This window comes from Camarhynchus parvulus, chromosome 4, assembly GCF_901933205.1.
Source record: "Camarhynchus parvulus chromosome 4, STF_HiC, whole genome shotgun sequence".
Lineage (NCBI taxonomy): Eukaryota > Metazoa > Chordata > Aves > Passeriformes > Thraupidae > Camarhynchus > Camarhynchus parvulus.
This window is the reverse complement of record NC_044574.1, coordinates 40,746,662-40,763,840: the sequence shown is the minus strand read 5'-3', so window position 1 is coordinate 40,763,840 and position 17,179 is coordinate 40,746,662. Positions and strand designations below refer to the sequence as shown.

Sequence of the window (17,179 nt, the reverse complement as noted above, 5' to 3'; positions counted from 1 at the left end):
GAAGCCTTTGTCCTTAGCCTAAAAAGTCAAATTCCTTCTGTTGATACCATCCGTGTAACCATGTGGGCACCTGTGTATTTCTCTTCTAGGCTGGGCCAATTAACTGTTTTTCTGATTCATGCTACAGAAAATGATGTTATTTTTAAAAGCAAAAATGTTTTTGAAGTCTTATACCTAAATTAATTTAATGCTGAAATTGACAGAATATCCTAATCTTTTTTTTTTTAATGATTAATATTGAACCGGTCTGGTGCACAGAGCTTTCTTTTAAATTTTTGTCCTTTTTCTTACCTCCCTTTTTCTGTCTTGTGCAGTTTTTAAAGAACTCTTAACAAGGTTGTCAGAGGAAAAAAGAAATGGTGCTCCCCACCTGCCTAAAATTGGTGATATTAAAAAGGCGAGTCGTTATTCCATCCCTGACCTTGCTGTTGATGTGGAGCAGGTAATAGGATTAGAAAAAGTAAATAAGAAAAGTAAAGCCAACACAGTTGGAGGAAGAAATAAGTTAAAGAAGATACTTGACAAGACTCGAATCAGCATTCTGCCTCAGAAACCATACAAGTGAGTTTATTTCCTCCTAAATATTTCCTTTGCATTAAATTATAAGAATTCCTAATGAACTTATAATTTGTGATTATACTTTTGTATTTATTAATACAAATCATGTTTATATCTGAAAAAAAAATCAGAAAAAGCCATTCTGAATATTTGAACAAGCATAGACTGCTAACAGTGCAGCTCCTGACATCAATTTAGATGTATTTTGTTTCTTATAGATAAAGTAATGGCCAAATACTTCTTTATGTCATTTTCCTTTTTCTTTTAAGAGCACTGTTAACTGAAATTATTTCAGAATAATTCTGCAAGCAGGTTACTTGCTAAGGGTTGGTATGAACTAAGATTTCAATGTATCCACATTCCAGTGGTGTATAAGAATTTTTATGTATTGCTGTAAGGAGTGTGAGGTTAAAATTTGATAGAACTGTGTGTGGTTTTTTATTTTATTTTTTTTTATGAAAGCAAAATATGCTATCTGATAGCTTTTATTCTATGAACACATTTTAGAAATAGAGTTCTGAAAATTGCTGGCAACAATAGAGGAGTGAATTTTATATGACATTATGGGAACCTGGTTCTTGGCCAAGGCAAATGGTATTGATGGGGTGAAAACGAATGGTAGAGGGTAGTTGTGTGATCAGTTTTCTCTTGCATTTTTTTTTCCTGTGTCCCACTAAGGAATAAACTATTACATGTAAATTAAAAAAAAAGACACTTGTGCTGAAAATGCGGAGCTTTTTTCCCTGCCATTATTTAAAAAGTTTGCATAACTGATGTTGGATATTGCCTACTAAATGAAAACCATTCTGAAAATTATATCTAGAATTTTAGTAATAGATTTATTAATATAGACTATTATACACAAATAATGGCTGTTTCTTGAATTGATGGCAGTACCTTTCCAATAGAGGAGAATCTGTAAATCCTCTGTTTGTGTTGTTTGTCCTTAGCATGTTTTTCTTTATTTAACTGGTCTTGCATGTTTGTTTCTCTGATGAGCTGTGCATACTTAGGTCTTTCTGCATTGGTCACTATGGTTCATAGCATTTGCATAAAATTTTATGTTGATTTTTTTTTTCTTTATGTTCTTTCATTTTTATACTTTTTCTGTGCAGGGACCTCTTTGGGTAAGATTCAGAAAAACTTGACCTATTTTATTTTCTTTTGCTAGCTCTGCTTTATGTGTTATATATAGCAGTTTGTCTGCAAAGCCTGTTGACATTCAGTTGTTTTTGTCTGCACAGTTTCTGCATAGAGATCTGTAGCTATAGAATTTAGTGTTTGTGCTTTTCTTTCCCCTATTGTGTAAAAGCATCAGTCTCATTCTTCCTTTTAATTACTGGTGTTGAATATATTAAGGGACTTCACCTAGTTTCACGTTTTTGCATATAAGAAAATCAAGAGGGGTGAGAAAGCTGATTTACTTTTTAGTTAAAGTAGGCATTTAAAGACTTCACGACTCAGCTGGCTTAGGAGGTGAAACTGTTCACTGTTTTTTGAGTTTGAAGACTGCAGAAGACTCCAGTGCCTTGAGGATGTACCCAGACAAAACCAATCTTTAAACTAGAATGAGGTCGCTCTTAGAGGGAGCTTGTCTGCTTCATGCGACATTAAATCAGTACCAAAGATGAATCAGTTTGAGCAGGAGATAATGCCTTCCTTCAGTCCTGCTGTTTAGTTCAATAAGGTTAAATAACTTCCCAAACTGAGCAAACAGCACCATTTCCTCTGCACCTACAGGGAAATCTTCTCTTCACTGTCTGTGAGACATCTCTTGGGTTCCAGGTAGAATCTCCACTGGAGCTCTTTGTTTACTTTTCTGACACAGAGTGATTTTGTGGTCTGTGGGCTCAATTGGTCCAAAAAGGATTAAACACAATTCCCACCTCCCTCTCTGGTAAAGTTCTGCCTGGTCCATAGAGCAGCATCCCAGACAAAGCAGCAGCCCCTGCCTGTCTCCTCTCTGCAGCCCTGCAGTGGGGTGCACAGGATTTTGTGTTCTGAGGGAAGCAGCATTCAAACACTTCTGTCATTTCATTATCCCTTCTACCCTGTTTGTCATTCAGCAGGAGAGTTATTTCTTAGTTAATGTGCTGTCTCCCTGCATGGCAGATGCATACAGGAAGCAATATAAATGCTGCTTCCTTAAAATCACAATCTTCTTTCATTGGCATAATAAAAATATTTTACCTAACAGTAGATCTTCATGGGACCTGGATTTTTTTAGTGTTGCTCTTTTTATCTGATATTTCTAGACTTCATTACTTATTTGCATAAGTTAGAACTCATTTTCTAATTTAAGTTTTAAAAATGGAGTAAACTGAGTGTAAAGTAAATGATTTCCAATTTCTTATATGAAGACTTAAACTCAAGCACAATTTTAAACACTTTTTTACTTTTAAACGTAACATTTTTGGAGTTGATCCACTTTACTGAAGCTGCCTCAGTCATAGCATACAGAATAGATATAAGATTATATAAACTGGCAAACTGCAAAAGGAATGCATAATGCAAGTGAAACAATTAATATAAGATTCCCGCTGTCTTAATTTGATTTGAATTTAGAGAAAATACTGTTGTTGGCAGTATTTATGAAATCTGGTATATAGTAGTTTAGAACCACCAGAAAACATTTTGAGGTACTAGGGCTGCAGGGTTTTTTGTTTACTTTCTTTTTTTCAAATGTGGAGTGGTTCCTGCTTGAAGGACCTGATATTGATTGCTGGCAACTCTTTTGGTTGTAGTGAAAGACTTATTTGCTTGTGGCTTAGCAGGAAGGTGCTGTGGGCTGAGTAGGTTATCACTGCTTGTCACAGTATTTTGTGCTTGATGGAAGTGCAAAAATACAAATGTTCAGATTCACCTTAACTTCTGATTAAGAGAGAATCCTATATCTGTTTCCAATGGACTTGAGTGTTTCTGTCACTCTCATGGCTTGAGGTTTACAATTCATAAAAGTGTTCTGGTAATACAGAGTTATCTGTTTTTTAGAAGGAAAACAGTAAGAAAACCCAAACACAACACAGAGAGATACCATGCATTGCCTTCTCAAAAGCAGTTGTGTCCATGTCATTAAAAATGTGTCTTTAGTGCGCAGATACTGTTCTAGCTTTCCAGACTACTGTTCAATTCATAGCACTTAAAGAAGTGGTACAAGAGTGCACAGTGTAGAGTTATTCATCAGTAAACACAAAAGGATATTGCTGCTGTAACAGCTATCAGGGTAATTATCTAGCTTCTATTACTTCTGTTTAGGTTTTCCAAGGATGGATAGAGACGAAGGCTTAAGTGCCCAGCATTAGGGTACAAGTGGTCATTTGTGTTGCATCATTTAATTTACTAGACTGGCTTAGTTGTAACATTTGCAATGAAGTCTAAATTCTGGTTTATGCTTTATTTAAATGTGTAGATACAGATTTAGACGTGCTTGGCTTTTAGAGAGGCCTTGCCTATACTTGCTACATTTTTAATGCTTTTCACTTTCTATAATGACTGCTATTCAACATTTTACACCCTCTGAGTATGTTATTAAGGGTTTTGATATGTATATTTAGAGAAAAGTTCAATGGCTGTCTCCAGCTCTACATCTTGTGGCTGGTGTTCTGCTTCACGTTATTATGAACTCGAAAGCAATAAGCAAATCAGTGCCTACTATAACATGATGATAGCTCTGTCTCTGATCCATCTAGCACTACTGATCTCCTGTGGGACCCTCCCTTACACAATTTAATGGATAAAACACTTCACCTTTATCACAGAATACTTTATTTACAGCTGTCAGGTACTTTGGAGAGGATACTTATAGCACCCTAGTGTGCCTGTTTAGCTTAGCCTTACCTGCTTTCATTTCAGTCACACTGAGTGAAGAGAAACTCAGAGAAGTGAGACAATGTGGGAAAAGCAAATGATCTCAAATGATCCTCTCTCGTCTGTCTGTTGAAAGATGTTATATAGTATGGTTACAATACATTACAAATATAGTTGCAAATCCTGTCTGTGATGGGGTAAAAAATCTGTGAAGTCCAGGCCTGAAAACAGCACTGAGGGGACAGCAGTATTACTCAAAGTTTGGGTGATGGGGTGGTGCAAGAATGATGAAGTGTGTACCACCTTTTGAACAAACATATTGGCCAAAATCAATAACAAATGAGCCTAGCAACTCCTCAGAGCTCAGTGGTGAGGATCTTCTGGCAGTGTGAGCAGGCAAATCAAGTCACTCTGAGTGGACTGTTCACAAAGCAAGTCCTGTTGTCTGGAGAACTTTGACTTCTAAATATCAATTTCTGTATCAACAACTGAAAGTATGAAAATGTAGCAATAGAGACATCACTGAATCCCTCTAGTATAGCCAGTCTCTGAATGTCTGTAAGTCCTGATTTTATTTCTTTCTGGATGCAGTGACATTGGAATTGGCCAGTCTCAGGATGACAGCATTGTAGGACTGAGGCAAACAAAGCACATTCCTCCTGCTTTACCTGTCAGTGGAACCCTGTCATCCAGTAATCCCGACCTGCTGCAGTCTCATCACCGCATCTTAGACTTTAACACTACTCCAGGTAAGGATCCTTTTCTTATTGTAGTTCTTGACCTTTTAATTTCCTTTCATAGTTCAGGTTTGGGGTTTTTTTCTGTGTGGATTTGTAGAGTCTGAAGAAGCATGTGAGTTTTTATTAACTGTTTGCTGTCATACACAAATTAGCCACATATTCATGCGTGAGGATTTATTCCATTTGCTACAATATACTTTACCTACATATAATAGATGTCTGTTTTTCATGTATGCTGTATACAGAGTGCTTCTTACTGCTTGAATATTCTTGGTCAGTAATAATCTGTTTTGCTTGGTATTTTATAATTTGCCTTGGTGGATCATTGTTTTCAAGACTGCAATATTTTCAAATGGCACAGCAGATCATTAGTTCCCAGTAAAGGGAAAGGATATTGGGCTGGGACACAAGACTTGTATTTCAGTTTTTTTCTGAACAGACTTCTGTAATTTGTACTACATTTGTAAGGGACAGAGTTTCAAAGCTTCTTGTTAGTCACCTTGCCCTACAGCTGTATGCCAGATTCTTTGAATATAAAATCCCTTTCTGAAATAGATGAAAAATGAACACATTTAGAGAGGATCAAAGCACAGGAGTGAATGAGGGAGAAATAGGGGGAGACTATGAAAAATGTGAGAACCTTATCTTATAAAAAGGGTTTAGCTGGAGCTCCTGGTAGGGTTGGGATTTGGGCTCTTATCTGGCTGCGGGAAGGTTCTTAGTGGGAAACCCTTCCTGAGTTAAGTATCCAAGTCTTTGCCATTAAAATATAGCTTCTGGAGCTGGATATCGTGATGGTAGCTCAGCAGACACTTGATTATTTTAGCCTAATCTTTAGAGAATTACTCAAAAGTAGAACTGAAAATTCAGTGTCCTCCTACGACTGAGGGGTTTCAAACATTACCTAAAGGATTAGCTAAGGGGATGCTGCTTAAATATCAGCCTACACACTGGCCAAGTTGATGCAACCATTGTGCTTGAAACTGTGATATTGAACATTCCTCCATGAAAGGTGTTTTAGGGCTGGAGGAGATTGCAAGGAGGTGGTTTGTAATTTTTCCCCCAATGCCTAAGACTGATCCTGAGAGGCTTGGAAGGTGGATAGTTTTTTGTATTTTCTCCAATGATCAGTGTCCAGCACCTTAAAGCTATTCTTTATCAGTAAGAGCATAGCTTTTCATCAGGACTTTTTCTATAAATGGATGAAAATTCCTTTCTCGAGCTTGCCACTTACTTAGACCAGACAGTTCTAGGTAATTAAAGTGCTAATGCTAAGTGCAGCAAGTGGCCAATTTCCAGAGCTGTGGGCATTGCTGACTCAAGCAGCTCGGACAAACTTCCATGAGAAGGAAAGCCATTGCAGGCCTAAAGACCTTTCAATTACAGATGGAGTTCAGAGAAGCTTAATAAATGAATAAGGTTCAACTGTTTGCATTTTGCATTGAGAAAACGAGATCAATATGATGTAATGCCATTGCTCCAGTGCTTTAACAGTTTTTCTGTGTCTCTGTAGAAAATTTATTTCTTCCTCATTAAAAAAGAAAAAGCATTGTTTTGGTTTTTTTTTTTCCCTAAAATTTGCCTGAATGTCCACACACTGAATATTTTGACAGTAATTCTAAGGCAATTTTTTTTCCTGAGTGGAAAGGAAGGAAAAGGGGGCTTGAAATGAAAAGCATAAACCTTAAGGACTTTAGAGATGGCCACATTGTATATAGAAGAGTTGAATTATATCTCTATATATTTCAAGACTTGAAAAAACTAAAGCCTGCAGTTTTAATTCCTTTTGCTACCTTGGTCTAAATTAAAGATGGACATGGAGGCAGCTTGCAAGAAATTGAATGCGCTGGAGGAGAAAGAGAAATGGGTAGAGCAGCTGTCCTTTGAGGCTTTGAGAAATATCCCTCAGGATAAAAAATAAAACAACTTGCTCCTTTTAGAAGAGTAGTCTTTGAGAAGAAAGTGTGAACAGCTTGAAATCTGCAAGGAGTCATTTTAGTTTCCCTTCTGATTGGATCAGGCTGTCTCAAATATACTTTTAAAGGTTTATTTTTAAATGTTCAATAGCACTTTGATTTCTCTTTTCTTGTGCTGCCTTTGCTATTTGATTGGAAGTCAAAATAATAGAGTAATGATGAACTGCCAGTCACTGGTATTTTTTCTTTCCCCTCACAATCTTTCTAAGGGAATAGATTCCTATCATACAGCATTGCATTCTTCAGCCTGCCACTCCAGTTTCCCTTTTTGAAAACCAGTGAAGGGGGGTGATTACTATTCTCTTCAAGTGTTTTATTTAAAAATTAGTGGGCTGAATTACTTGCTACCACTGCTATAGCTGCAATCATTTCACTTGCTGGCAGACGTCTGTGTGTTCTGTGTAGAGCTTTTCCTCACAGCTCTGATAGGTAGGCAGCCTGAGAAATTGGGTGCTAAAATGCGCTGCAAAGATGGGACTCCTCTATTTGCTGTCCTCTGCATTTCTTCATATTGATTTCAATGACCCATCAGAGCAGGTTATTTTCTTGTTGCACAAAACACTTTACTTCTAGGGACTGTTAAACAATTTCTCACCTTGGTATTGTTTACAGTAGCTTCTCAATTTCACAGCATTTCTTTGGCAAATATTTCTGTAACAGCAAGAGGCAGCAAGATCTGGAGAAGGGTCTGGTTTTTAACAACATCTCCAAAACCCTGTGTCTTTGGCACCTGCCTTCCTCCAGATGTCAAAAACTGTAGAAAATATTTCAGAAGATATCCTGCTCTGTATCCTTCTTCAACTAGTTACTGAAGGAAGATGGGTCAGTGTAGAGTTGGTGATAAAAGGCAAAATTGGCTTGCTTGTTGTGAAGTATTTCTGCATTTGACTCAAATGCTTAGGAAGGGCTAAAAGCTGGTTTGTAATGATATCCTTTTTGTGTAACTGATGATGTAATCAGACAGTGTTAGTGTGTTCTAGTATTAGTGCTTCTCAAGCTGCAAAAAACTACTGTGAGTTTCAAAGTTACAGGCTTAGTTGCATGAAATTTGAAAAATAATATATTTAAGTCTAAAAAGCCTTTGTGGCATGTAAATGAACTCATATCAGAGAGATTCATCTTAATGCTTTCCAAATTATTATTTTGGAAACATGTAAGAGCAGTGGGGAGGTGTTCAGTTCTGCTCTTTTGTCACAAGATTTCTGCTGCTGAATAGATCTTTCTGTAGTAATTTGAATACATGTTATGCACATTCAGGTCTTGTCAAAAAAACCTCTAGTTGTACCAAAGTGAATGTTTTCACTTGGCAGGTTTTTTTCCACTATTTTTTCATTATAGTAATTTCAGAAGCCTTCATTTAGACGGCTTCTTGTTGCTGTATATTTTCTTGCTTGTATGACTGCTAAATCTAACAAAATTAATTATTTTTAAGAAGAAACATATTAATAGATGTCATGCCTCACAAAACTAGAAAAGCTTATTTCTATCAGCGGGAAGAAATTAAATTATTTTAAATACTTGTCAGTTAAAAATACCTGAGGTTAAAAAACCCAGTGATGGACACCTGTATAATTTCATTTATCTTTTTTTTTCTAATAATACAGTGATAACTACCAAAGTTCAGTGGATCAATGGGTTTGAATTTCAATATATTCATGCTCATTAGTTTGTCTGTCCAAACTTTGAAAATATTATAATATTTTGTATTATTTATAGCCTAACTAGATTGTTTTCCTGGATGTTTATGGAACTAGTTTTTACTGAAGATATTCTTTATCAGTGAGAGGCTAGCTTTTCATCAGGACTTTCACTGAAGTAAAAACTGATAACACTAATAATTAAACTCAATGTGACTTGCTCATTCTTATACCATTGGGTTTTTATTTTTCTTTGTTTACTAAATTGTGTGACTTGCTTGTAATTTTTTCCCAGACTTACCAGACCAAGTTCTGCGGGTTTTCAAGGCAGACCAGCAAAGTCGCTACATAATGATCAGCAAGGACACCACAGCAAAGGAAGTGGTCATCCAGGCCATCAGGGAGTTTGCTCTGACTGCAACCCCTGATGCCTATTCACTGTGTGAGGTCTCTGTCACACCTGAGGGTGTCATCAAGCAAAGGAGGCTCCCTGATCAGCTCTCCAAGCTTGCTGACAGGATACAGCTGAGTGGCAGGTGAGATGGAGACTGAGCTAAAGCTGATGGTGCCAGTTTATCGAGTCAAAATCTTGTTAAAGAGTGTTACTTAATTATTTAATGTTCTGTTTCTTTGCAACACATTGCTGTTTATGCAACTTCTCATTAATACCTAGGCCTGGTGAAGTTAATTTTATTCTCAGATTCCAACTAGATCATTTCTGTAACTCTCAACACTAATTGGGTGTATTGTATCTAGTGTCTTTTTCTGAATTTTGTTTTTACAGGTATTACCTGAAGAACAACATGGAAACAGAAACTCTTTGTTCAGATGAAGATGCTCAAGAGTTGCTAAGGGAAAGCCAAATTTCCCTACTACAGCTCAGTACTGTTGAGGTGGCTACCCAACTCTCCATGAGGAACTTTGAGCTGTTCCGTAATATCGAACCCACGGAATACATAGATGACTTGTTTAAACTCAAATCAAAAACAGGTTGCACTAATCTAAAAAGGTTTGAAGAGGTCATAAATCAAGAAACATTCTGGGTGGCTTCTGAGATTCTAAGAGAAACCAACCAGCTGAAAAGGATGAAGATCATTAAGCATTTCATTAAGATAGCGCTACACTGCAGAGAATGCAAGAACTTCAACTCGATGTTTGCCATCATTAGGTACTGCCCACTAATAATTTTACTTCTAAGTAGAAAGCAAAGTCTTACTTATGTTAGTCTTAAAAAATGTACTTAATAGAGTAAACCAGTTTATACTGCTAACATCAACAGTTTACTTGGCAGTCTGCTAAGGAGGGCATTTTCTGTAATTTGAAATGTTTGCTGAAATATTATTTGAAATGCTACTGTTATGTACTTACTGCTCAAGACAGTGTGGCATGGTGCACATGGCACTAGAGAAACGAATGCACTTATTTAAGGACAAAGACTAAAAGAAACAACAGGTATATACAGGAAAACCACGCAATTGTTGCAAATGAATGGGCTAATTTCCCCAAAGCAGCTAATTTTTGTCTGTGCTGCCCAGTGTCTTAAATTCATTCAGCCATAATAGATTGCATTTTGTTTTCTTTGTATCAGCAGTTTCTTTCACAGAACTTTGAAAATAATCAATAACAGACTGTGATGCCCTACTATAAGTCTGTAAATAAAGATCTTGTAATAAGAATTTTAAAATGTACTGAAAAGCTCAGAAAACCTTTCTTAGTTTTGGGATGAGAAGGGAGGGAGAAAACTCTAATGTCTATGTTTATACACTTTCTTTAAAACCCAAACAAAAACAAACAATCCCCCTACATTTTCTCTCATGAAAAAGCTCAAGTAAGTTGAGGTAAACTGACAGTGTTATCACTCTTTGACACAAGCTCTTGTCATCATCTTGACATTCAGACAACAGATTGAATGTGACACTTTTACTGTGAGTAGGAAAAAAACGAGTAGGTTTGAATACTATTCAGCAAATGAGGCAAGTTCCAAAGTCAAGGATCCATGCTGATGATCAGTCAGCATCTCTGAGACATCAAAATATTGAGATTTTGTTCAGCTATTTCAGCCAATCTCAAGGAGAAATAAAAGCAGCCTCTCTGCTAGGAAAAACTTGAGTGAGGGAAAGATTCTAGGTATCAGACTGTCCCGCCAGGTAGAAATTAACAGCAAGACAGTCAATGTCATTCCAGTGGAAAAATGGGGTTTGCACCAGCTACAGCTTGAGAATAATCTCAGGTATAGAGAGTGTTACAAAATTTCATCCTGAAAGAACAAAGTCAGAAGGATTATTGCAGAAAGAAGGTGGGTCAATGTGCTGTCACCACCTGAACATCATCATGTTGGTGGAAGATAGTTTTTCTGCCAGTTTGTTAATCTGGAAGTAAGTGATCATCCTGAGGTACTTAGATTATGATAGTCTTATCAAACTCAGACACTGTTCTTAAGTAACAAATACATATCCTCTTTAAGGTTTAATTACTCATCCAAGTGTAACTTTTTTCTGTTTATGGTTGCATCATGAAGATATCTCCAGTTTTTGTAGCTTTTATAAAAATGATCTTCTGTAATACAACCTGGCAAAAGTTTTTAAATTTCTGTTATTTTATGGACACCGCTGTGCTAATGTATTCTGGCTATGTGGTATTTCTACCATATGAAATTTAACATGGTCTCTTCCAGGATTTTTTGTTTCTTTCTCTTGTTCTTCAACTTCTTTGCACTTCTTTTGTTTCAAGTGGCCTGAATTTGGCACCAGTTGCGAGGCTCCGAACTACTTGGGAAAAACTTCCAAGCAAGTATGAAAAACTGTTTCAAGATCTACAGGACTTGTTTGATCCATCTAGGAATATGGCAAAATATCGTAATGTCCTTAACAGCCAAAACTTACAGCCCCCTATTATCCCCCTGTTTCCTGTCATCAAAAAAGACCTTACATTCCTTCATGAAGGTAAAGGCAGAAGTATATCACCTTTTACTAGCTAAGGAAAAGTAACTTTCTTGCCTAATCACTGATGTTGTTGGTTGTAGGAAATGATTCTAAAGTGGAGGGCCTGGTGAATTTTGAGAAGCTGCGGATGATTGCGAAGGAGATACGCCATGTGGGTCGCATGGCATCTGTGAACATGGACCCTGCTCTTATGTTTAGAACAAGGTAAGTGTGTTGTACCAGGCAGAGCTTTCCCCAGCTTGGGAGAAGTCTGGGTGGCAGCAAGAGGGACTTTTACTGCCCCTTCTATTGGAGCAATATGAATTTTTTTGTGTTAGCAATTAACCAGCATGATGTGGTGGTCTAAAACTGGAGAAACCATTATATTTTGTGGTTACTGATACATTCTGAAATATTTCTTACTATTCCGTATTTGGTGGTCACATCATAAAAATGAGATTTTATCTGTGGGAGGGAGAGAAACTGTCTTGAAAACATATCTATTAGTCTAGTTGAAATGTCAACGGGTGTCAGCCTTATAATTTGGATTTAGTAGAAGTGGTAATGTATCTGAAGCAGTGTCAGCTACTTGTGTTAGAAAACATGGAGTGAATGCTCTTTGGCTTCATATTTGACAAGCTTATTGCATACTCTTTTTTCTTAATTTAAGCTTGAAGAGTTTGTAATATCTGGTTGTATGCCCAAGTCAAGGCTCTTTTTAATGTTTGTGGGCTTCCAGAACTGCTTGTCCTAAGGTCTGGTCTTTTTCTTTCTGAGCTTGTGATCTTTCTCTGTCTCTTCTTAAACCCATGCTTTATTCTTCCTGGCTCTCACTTGCAGGAAGAAGAAATGGAGGAGTTTGGGGTAAGTGGTTGGAGACAACACACACTGACATTCATTCTTCCTTTACCATTTGCATTTTTTCCTACTTGCTATCTTTAATTTTCTGGTGCTTTGACATTTTTTTCTTTTGTATCCCTTTTTTACTGACAATACATTTGATTTGAGATTAAAACACAGAAGCTGTAAATTATTTTTAAGTGGTCATGGAGTAGAAATGGAGTGGTTTTTCCCACCTCTAGTTTAAATTGCTGAAGGAAGAGACTTTTGGTCAAAATGAAATTAAAAAATGACAGGGTTGCAACAGCTGAAAATAGCTGTTAATTTCCTTATACCTATTAAACAATTATCACAATCAAATTCAAAAGTTAAAACTTACAGTATCTGCTTCACTAACTTACTTTCATATTACAATTAGCTATCATTTTTACCTTAATAATTCAGGATCAATGCATAGCATTCATATAGATATACATACATTGAAATGTGCATGACATTTATTTCATCATGAACTAGCTGATCATTTGATTTCACAAAATTCTCTTCAGTCTTGCAAGCTACCAAGAAGTTCTATTCTGTAAAACTGAGCTGTACATTTTGTATACAGTCTGATTTAAAACACAGAGGACTTTCAAAATGTCTCCTTTATATGTATTTGAATTTAAACCTCACCTATAGTCTTCTGTCAGCACTGCCTTACTGCATGAGCTTTTCCTAATGCTCCAGTCCTCTCAGTAGATGGCTTATGTGAGAGAGTTACCTTGAATGCTTTTCTAGACGTGTGAAGTGTAATTGCCTAGCTGGAGCAAAATAGGTTAAAATATCTGTGCCATTAAAATAGTGCCTGTAACCAAGTAAAAAGATTTCCTGTCCCTCATCTTTCTATCTGTTATAGCTGTTTGACTTACTGGAATGAGGCATGTAAGCTTTGACCATAGACTGACATTCATGCAATCTCTTGCACGTTTCACGTTTATCAGGTGATATCATGTTGGACTAAGTCATTCCTTTGCTCTCTTTCTTTCCCCCTCTGCCCCCTTTACTCCAGGTCTCTCAGCCAGGGCAGTGCCAATGCAGCTGTGCTGGATGTTGCACAAGCAGGGGGGCATAAAAAGCGGGTCCGTCGCAGTTCCTTTCTTAATGCTAAAAAGCTTTATGAAGATGCTCAGATGGCACGGAAAGTGAAGCAGTATCTCTCAAACTTGGATCTGGAAATGGATGAAGAGAGCCTTCAGACACTCTCTCTGCAGTGTGAGCCAGCCACAAACACATGTGAGCATTGTCATTTTTTGGGGATTTCAAGAAAACTGTTCAATATAAATCTGTTTCTAGTCCAGTGAATCAATTGTGAACAGTAACTAGACAATAAAGTTGAAAATTATTTATCTAGTCATTTTCAAGTACTAAGCATCTATGAATCCTAAGGAAATAATCTTGTGGATTAACAGGATAACAGGATAGAGGCATAGTAATAGGTGATAAGGCTTTAAGATGATGTCACAATGAAGCACAGTGGCTTTTTAGATTTGTATGTACAGAGGGTACAGAGGAGTCAAAAGTTCTTCTATATTTCTGATATACTGAGGCTATTAGTGTGAATAACAATATGGTTATTCTGAGGGAATAGGGGATTTTCTTATGTCCAGGTGTTTCAGAGATACCAGGAGGGCTGTACCTGGGGCAGCAGAGGGGAAATTTATCCTGGATATCCATTTTGTTTTGATTTTAAGAAATGTTGTATGTTGTGCCCTTCCTGTCCTGCAGGGTAGCAAAAAAAAGTAATTATATGTCTGCTCTGAATCAGTTGTAGTCCTTATGATAGCCCAGTATAACTTCTGGTCATATTTTTTGTAACAGTGGTTATTTATCAGAGCTTTATTTTGAGAAAGAAAACATTCATTGATAATTGATAATGTACATCTTTTAAATGGAGTTACATATCCCTCTCTTTTCCTCTTCATCTTTTCTATCTAAAGATATCGTGCTGTATTAATTGGACAAGTATTTGAGCATCTTTTAATTGTTAATCAGAGGGCTTTGCACTGCTCAGACTAAAATACCACTGTGTCCTTGGCTAGCAGTCATTCAGTGTTTTGTCCCCTTTCTTCCAAAGTGCCGAAGAATACGGGAGACAAGCGATCTGGGAAATCTGAAACGTCACCAGTGGCTCCCCGGGCAGGCATCCAGCAGAAAGTGCAGCAGCAGCACAAAGTAAACCAAGCACTGCAGGTCCCAGCCGTGTCTCTTTACCCCTCTCGCAAGAAGGTGCCAGTCAAAGACCTGCCACCATTCGGTAGGTGGAACAAGGGAGAACTTGGTTTAATTTTCTGAAGTTTGTTTGCCTATGTCGGGAAGACATTTTTAATCAAATACGGTTCTGACTTCCATTTCTGGTACCATGATATGCAGGTTATATCTGTTCATGTAGTGACTGGGCATAGTTCTCTTCTCTAGAAATGGAAAGAAAGGAATCTAGGGAAAGGATCCTGTCAATTTAACCAGTGTAAGTATTTACCTATTACTAGCAGCTAGGAAGAATACATGTTTCTCCCTCTTTGCTTTGGGATCTTGCCTTAACTTTTCTAGAGGAACTGAGGACCTGGAGTTCTTGAGATGCCTCAGAAGTTTTGGTGTCTCTTCATAAGTTAAATTTTTAAGGTGAAATTGAGGCCTGCTTGAACTGGCAGTCCTGTTAGAAATGTGGATCTGAACTTTCACATTGACAGTTGTCCCTTTGGCTTCTACTCCCTTCTGCTTTTTTATTGTTGGTTACACAGTTGTTGTTGCCTTCATATTCTACAGAAAGGCACCAGACTGTAGGAACTTTTTCTGATTTCCAAATCTGTGTCGCAACATGTGTACAAAACCTATATGCACTATTGATGAACTCTTTAAATCACAAGTATGGTAATACTGTTCCCATAATCCCTAGGAAGTATATGTAGCATAACTTGCCCTTCCTTTTTCATGATGGTTATTGCACAAGAACTTAATTCTGATTTCACTTTTTATTGGTTTTCCTCATGCACTGCTTAGACTGCAAGAAAGCATCAGAAGCAGCAAAATGAACAAGAAACAATTCAATATTCATCTAGATCTTGTTGATTTTACCATTAAATTTTAATCTTGAAAGGACTTTGAAGCTTCATAGGCTGCAATTTTTTGCTCATAGTGGCAAAGTTTCTGAAAACTGACTAGGTTAGGATGATCAGGCAGCTGTGAATTATTGATAGCAGGATTGTGATCCAACAGATCAAAGATAAAAGTCCATGAATGCTTGGAAATAACCTCTACCACAAACATTGGCAAAACTGTCAGAGAAACTGTGTCTTCACTTATAAGACTGTCCCAGGGTGGATCTTTGAAGGGAGGGGAAGGGAAAGATGAATAAATGTGGTCTGGGAAAAGCTATTCCTGATGTCCTAGATCTTTACATCATACATCATCTTCAGGATGTTTTTACTCTGTAGTTTCCCAAAATAAGCTGGTGCAGAGATAGTTCTCAAAAATGAGAGAGAGAAAGGCAGCTGCAGGATGGCCTTGTTTCATAAGCCTAATCCTTATTAATTTTCTTTCCCGCTTCCTTTGACCTTCTAGGCTACTCTGAATAGAAAAGAAACAGGAGAGCAGTTGAATCCTTACTATATAAATCTTCACTAACCAGTGAGATGGGTGTGTGTATGTATTTAAGCTAATTTTAGTTCAAGTTTCTCAGTAACCATTCCTATGCATATCCTCAATTATATGTTGAGGCAGTATTTTGCAACATCACATCTTCACGTTTTCTGTGGCAAAGTATTTATCTTAAGTGGCCAGAATCAAAGACTATCTGCACTAATATGCAGAAATAAAGCACTGTATTTTAAACAGGAATATGTTTTAACATTTTGCTTCATTTAAGCTGGTGTCAGGAACTCATAAATATAAAGGAAAAATACGTAGCTTTTTCTTCTTGTGGGGTGTCTGCTCTATAAATGTATTGTGAAACATAAGTATGTATTTATACTGGACTTAACACCTGCCTATTTTAATTCTCACCTAAAGGCATTAACTCCCCACAAGCTTTAAAGAAAATCCTTTCATTATCAGAAGAAGGAAGTTTGGATCCTCACAAGAAACAATCTGAAGACGCTGTCTCAAGTGCATCTTCGCAGCTCTCTTCTCCTCCTACTTCACCACAGAGCTCTCCAAGGAAAGGTAGTAGATGTTCAATATTTCTTATCCTGTTTCTTGAAACTCATGGACTTTGGAAGCTTCTGAGAGAGAATTTGGACACTTAATTCTGCTGTTCCTATTTTTGTCATGTACGGTCAGCAAGAGGGCAGAAAATGTGGTGCAGAGTGGGATATGTGAAAGGTAGCTGTAAACCTGATTTCAAGGGTACCTGAAAGCCCTCTGATGATCAAAAGCCAGAAAAGATAGCCTGGCATGATACAGGATTTGATGCAGCAGGTCACTCTGACTGCAACTGCTTCTGACAAAAAAATATTCCATTGATGAGTGTTTCCTGCCTTCAGAGAAGGGATGTGCAGGTTGAAACTTAAAATCGTTGCACAGCATTGACCACACCGGTCTATCAGAGGAATTATTTGCTGTGTCATGTATCTGAATGAGATGTGACCTACATATGATAGAAAGGCTTAAGGTGTTTGGAATTCAAATCAGAATATCTAATATTGTAATTTATATTTTATACTACA

At 37.2% G+C, this 17,179-nt stretch overlaps 1 protein-coding gene across 8 annotated transcripts in view; it reads left to right on the top strand.

Annotated features, from left to right (window-relative positions):
• Positions 1-17,179, top strand: part of RAPGEF2 (Rap guanine nucleotide exchange factor 2) — a 187,858-nt gene that overhangs the window by 157,503 nt on the left and 13,176 nt on the right. For 7 of the 8 annotated variants that reach the window (XM_030947067.1, XM_030947064.1, XM_030947068.1 and 4 more), the window contains 10 exons: positions 315-561; positions 4,957-5,114; positions 9,014-9,254; positions 9,503-9,886; positions 11,449-11,660; positions 11,741-11,864; positions 12,480-12,503; positions 13,528-13,751; positions 14,593-14,772; positions 16,524-16,676. In XM_030947067.1, the coding sequence (XP_030802927.1) occupies positions 315-561; positions 4,957-5,114; positions 9,014-9,254; positions 9,503-9,886; positions 11,449-11,660; positions 11,741-11,864; positions 12,480-12,503; positions 13,528-13,751; positions 14,593-14,772; positions 16,524-16,676 (1,947 nt within the window). The remainder of the gene's footprint in view (positions 1-314; positions 562-4,956; positions 5,115-9,013; positions 9,255-9,502; positions 9,887-11,448; positions 11,661-11,740; positions 11,865-12,479; positions 12,504-13,527; positions 13,752-14,592; positions 14,773-16,523; positions 16,677-17,179) is intronic. The other variant, XM_030947066.1, reaches the window with a different exon arrangement.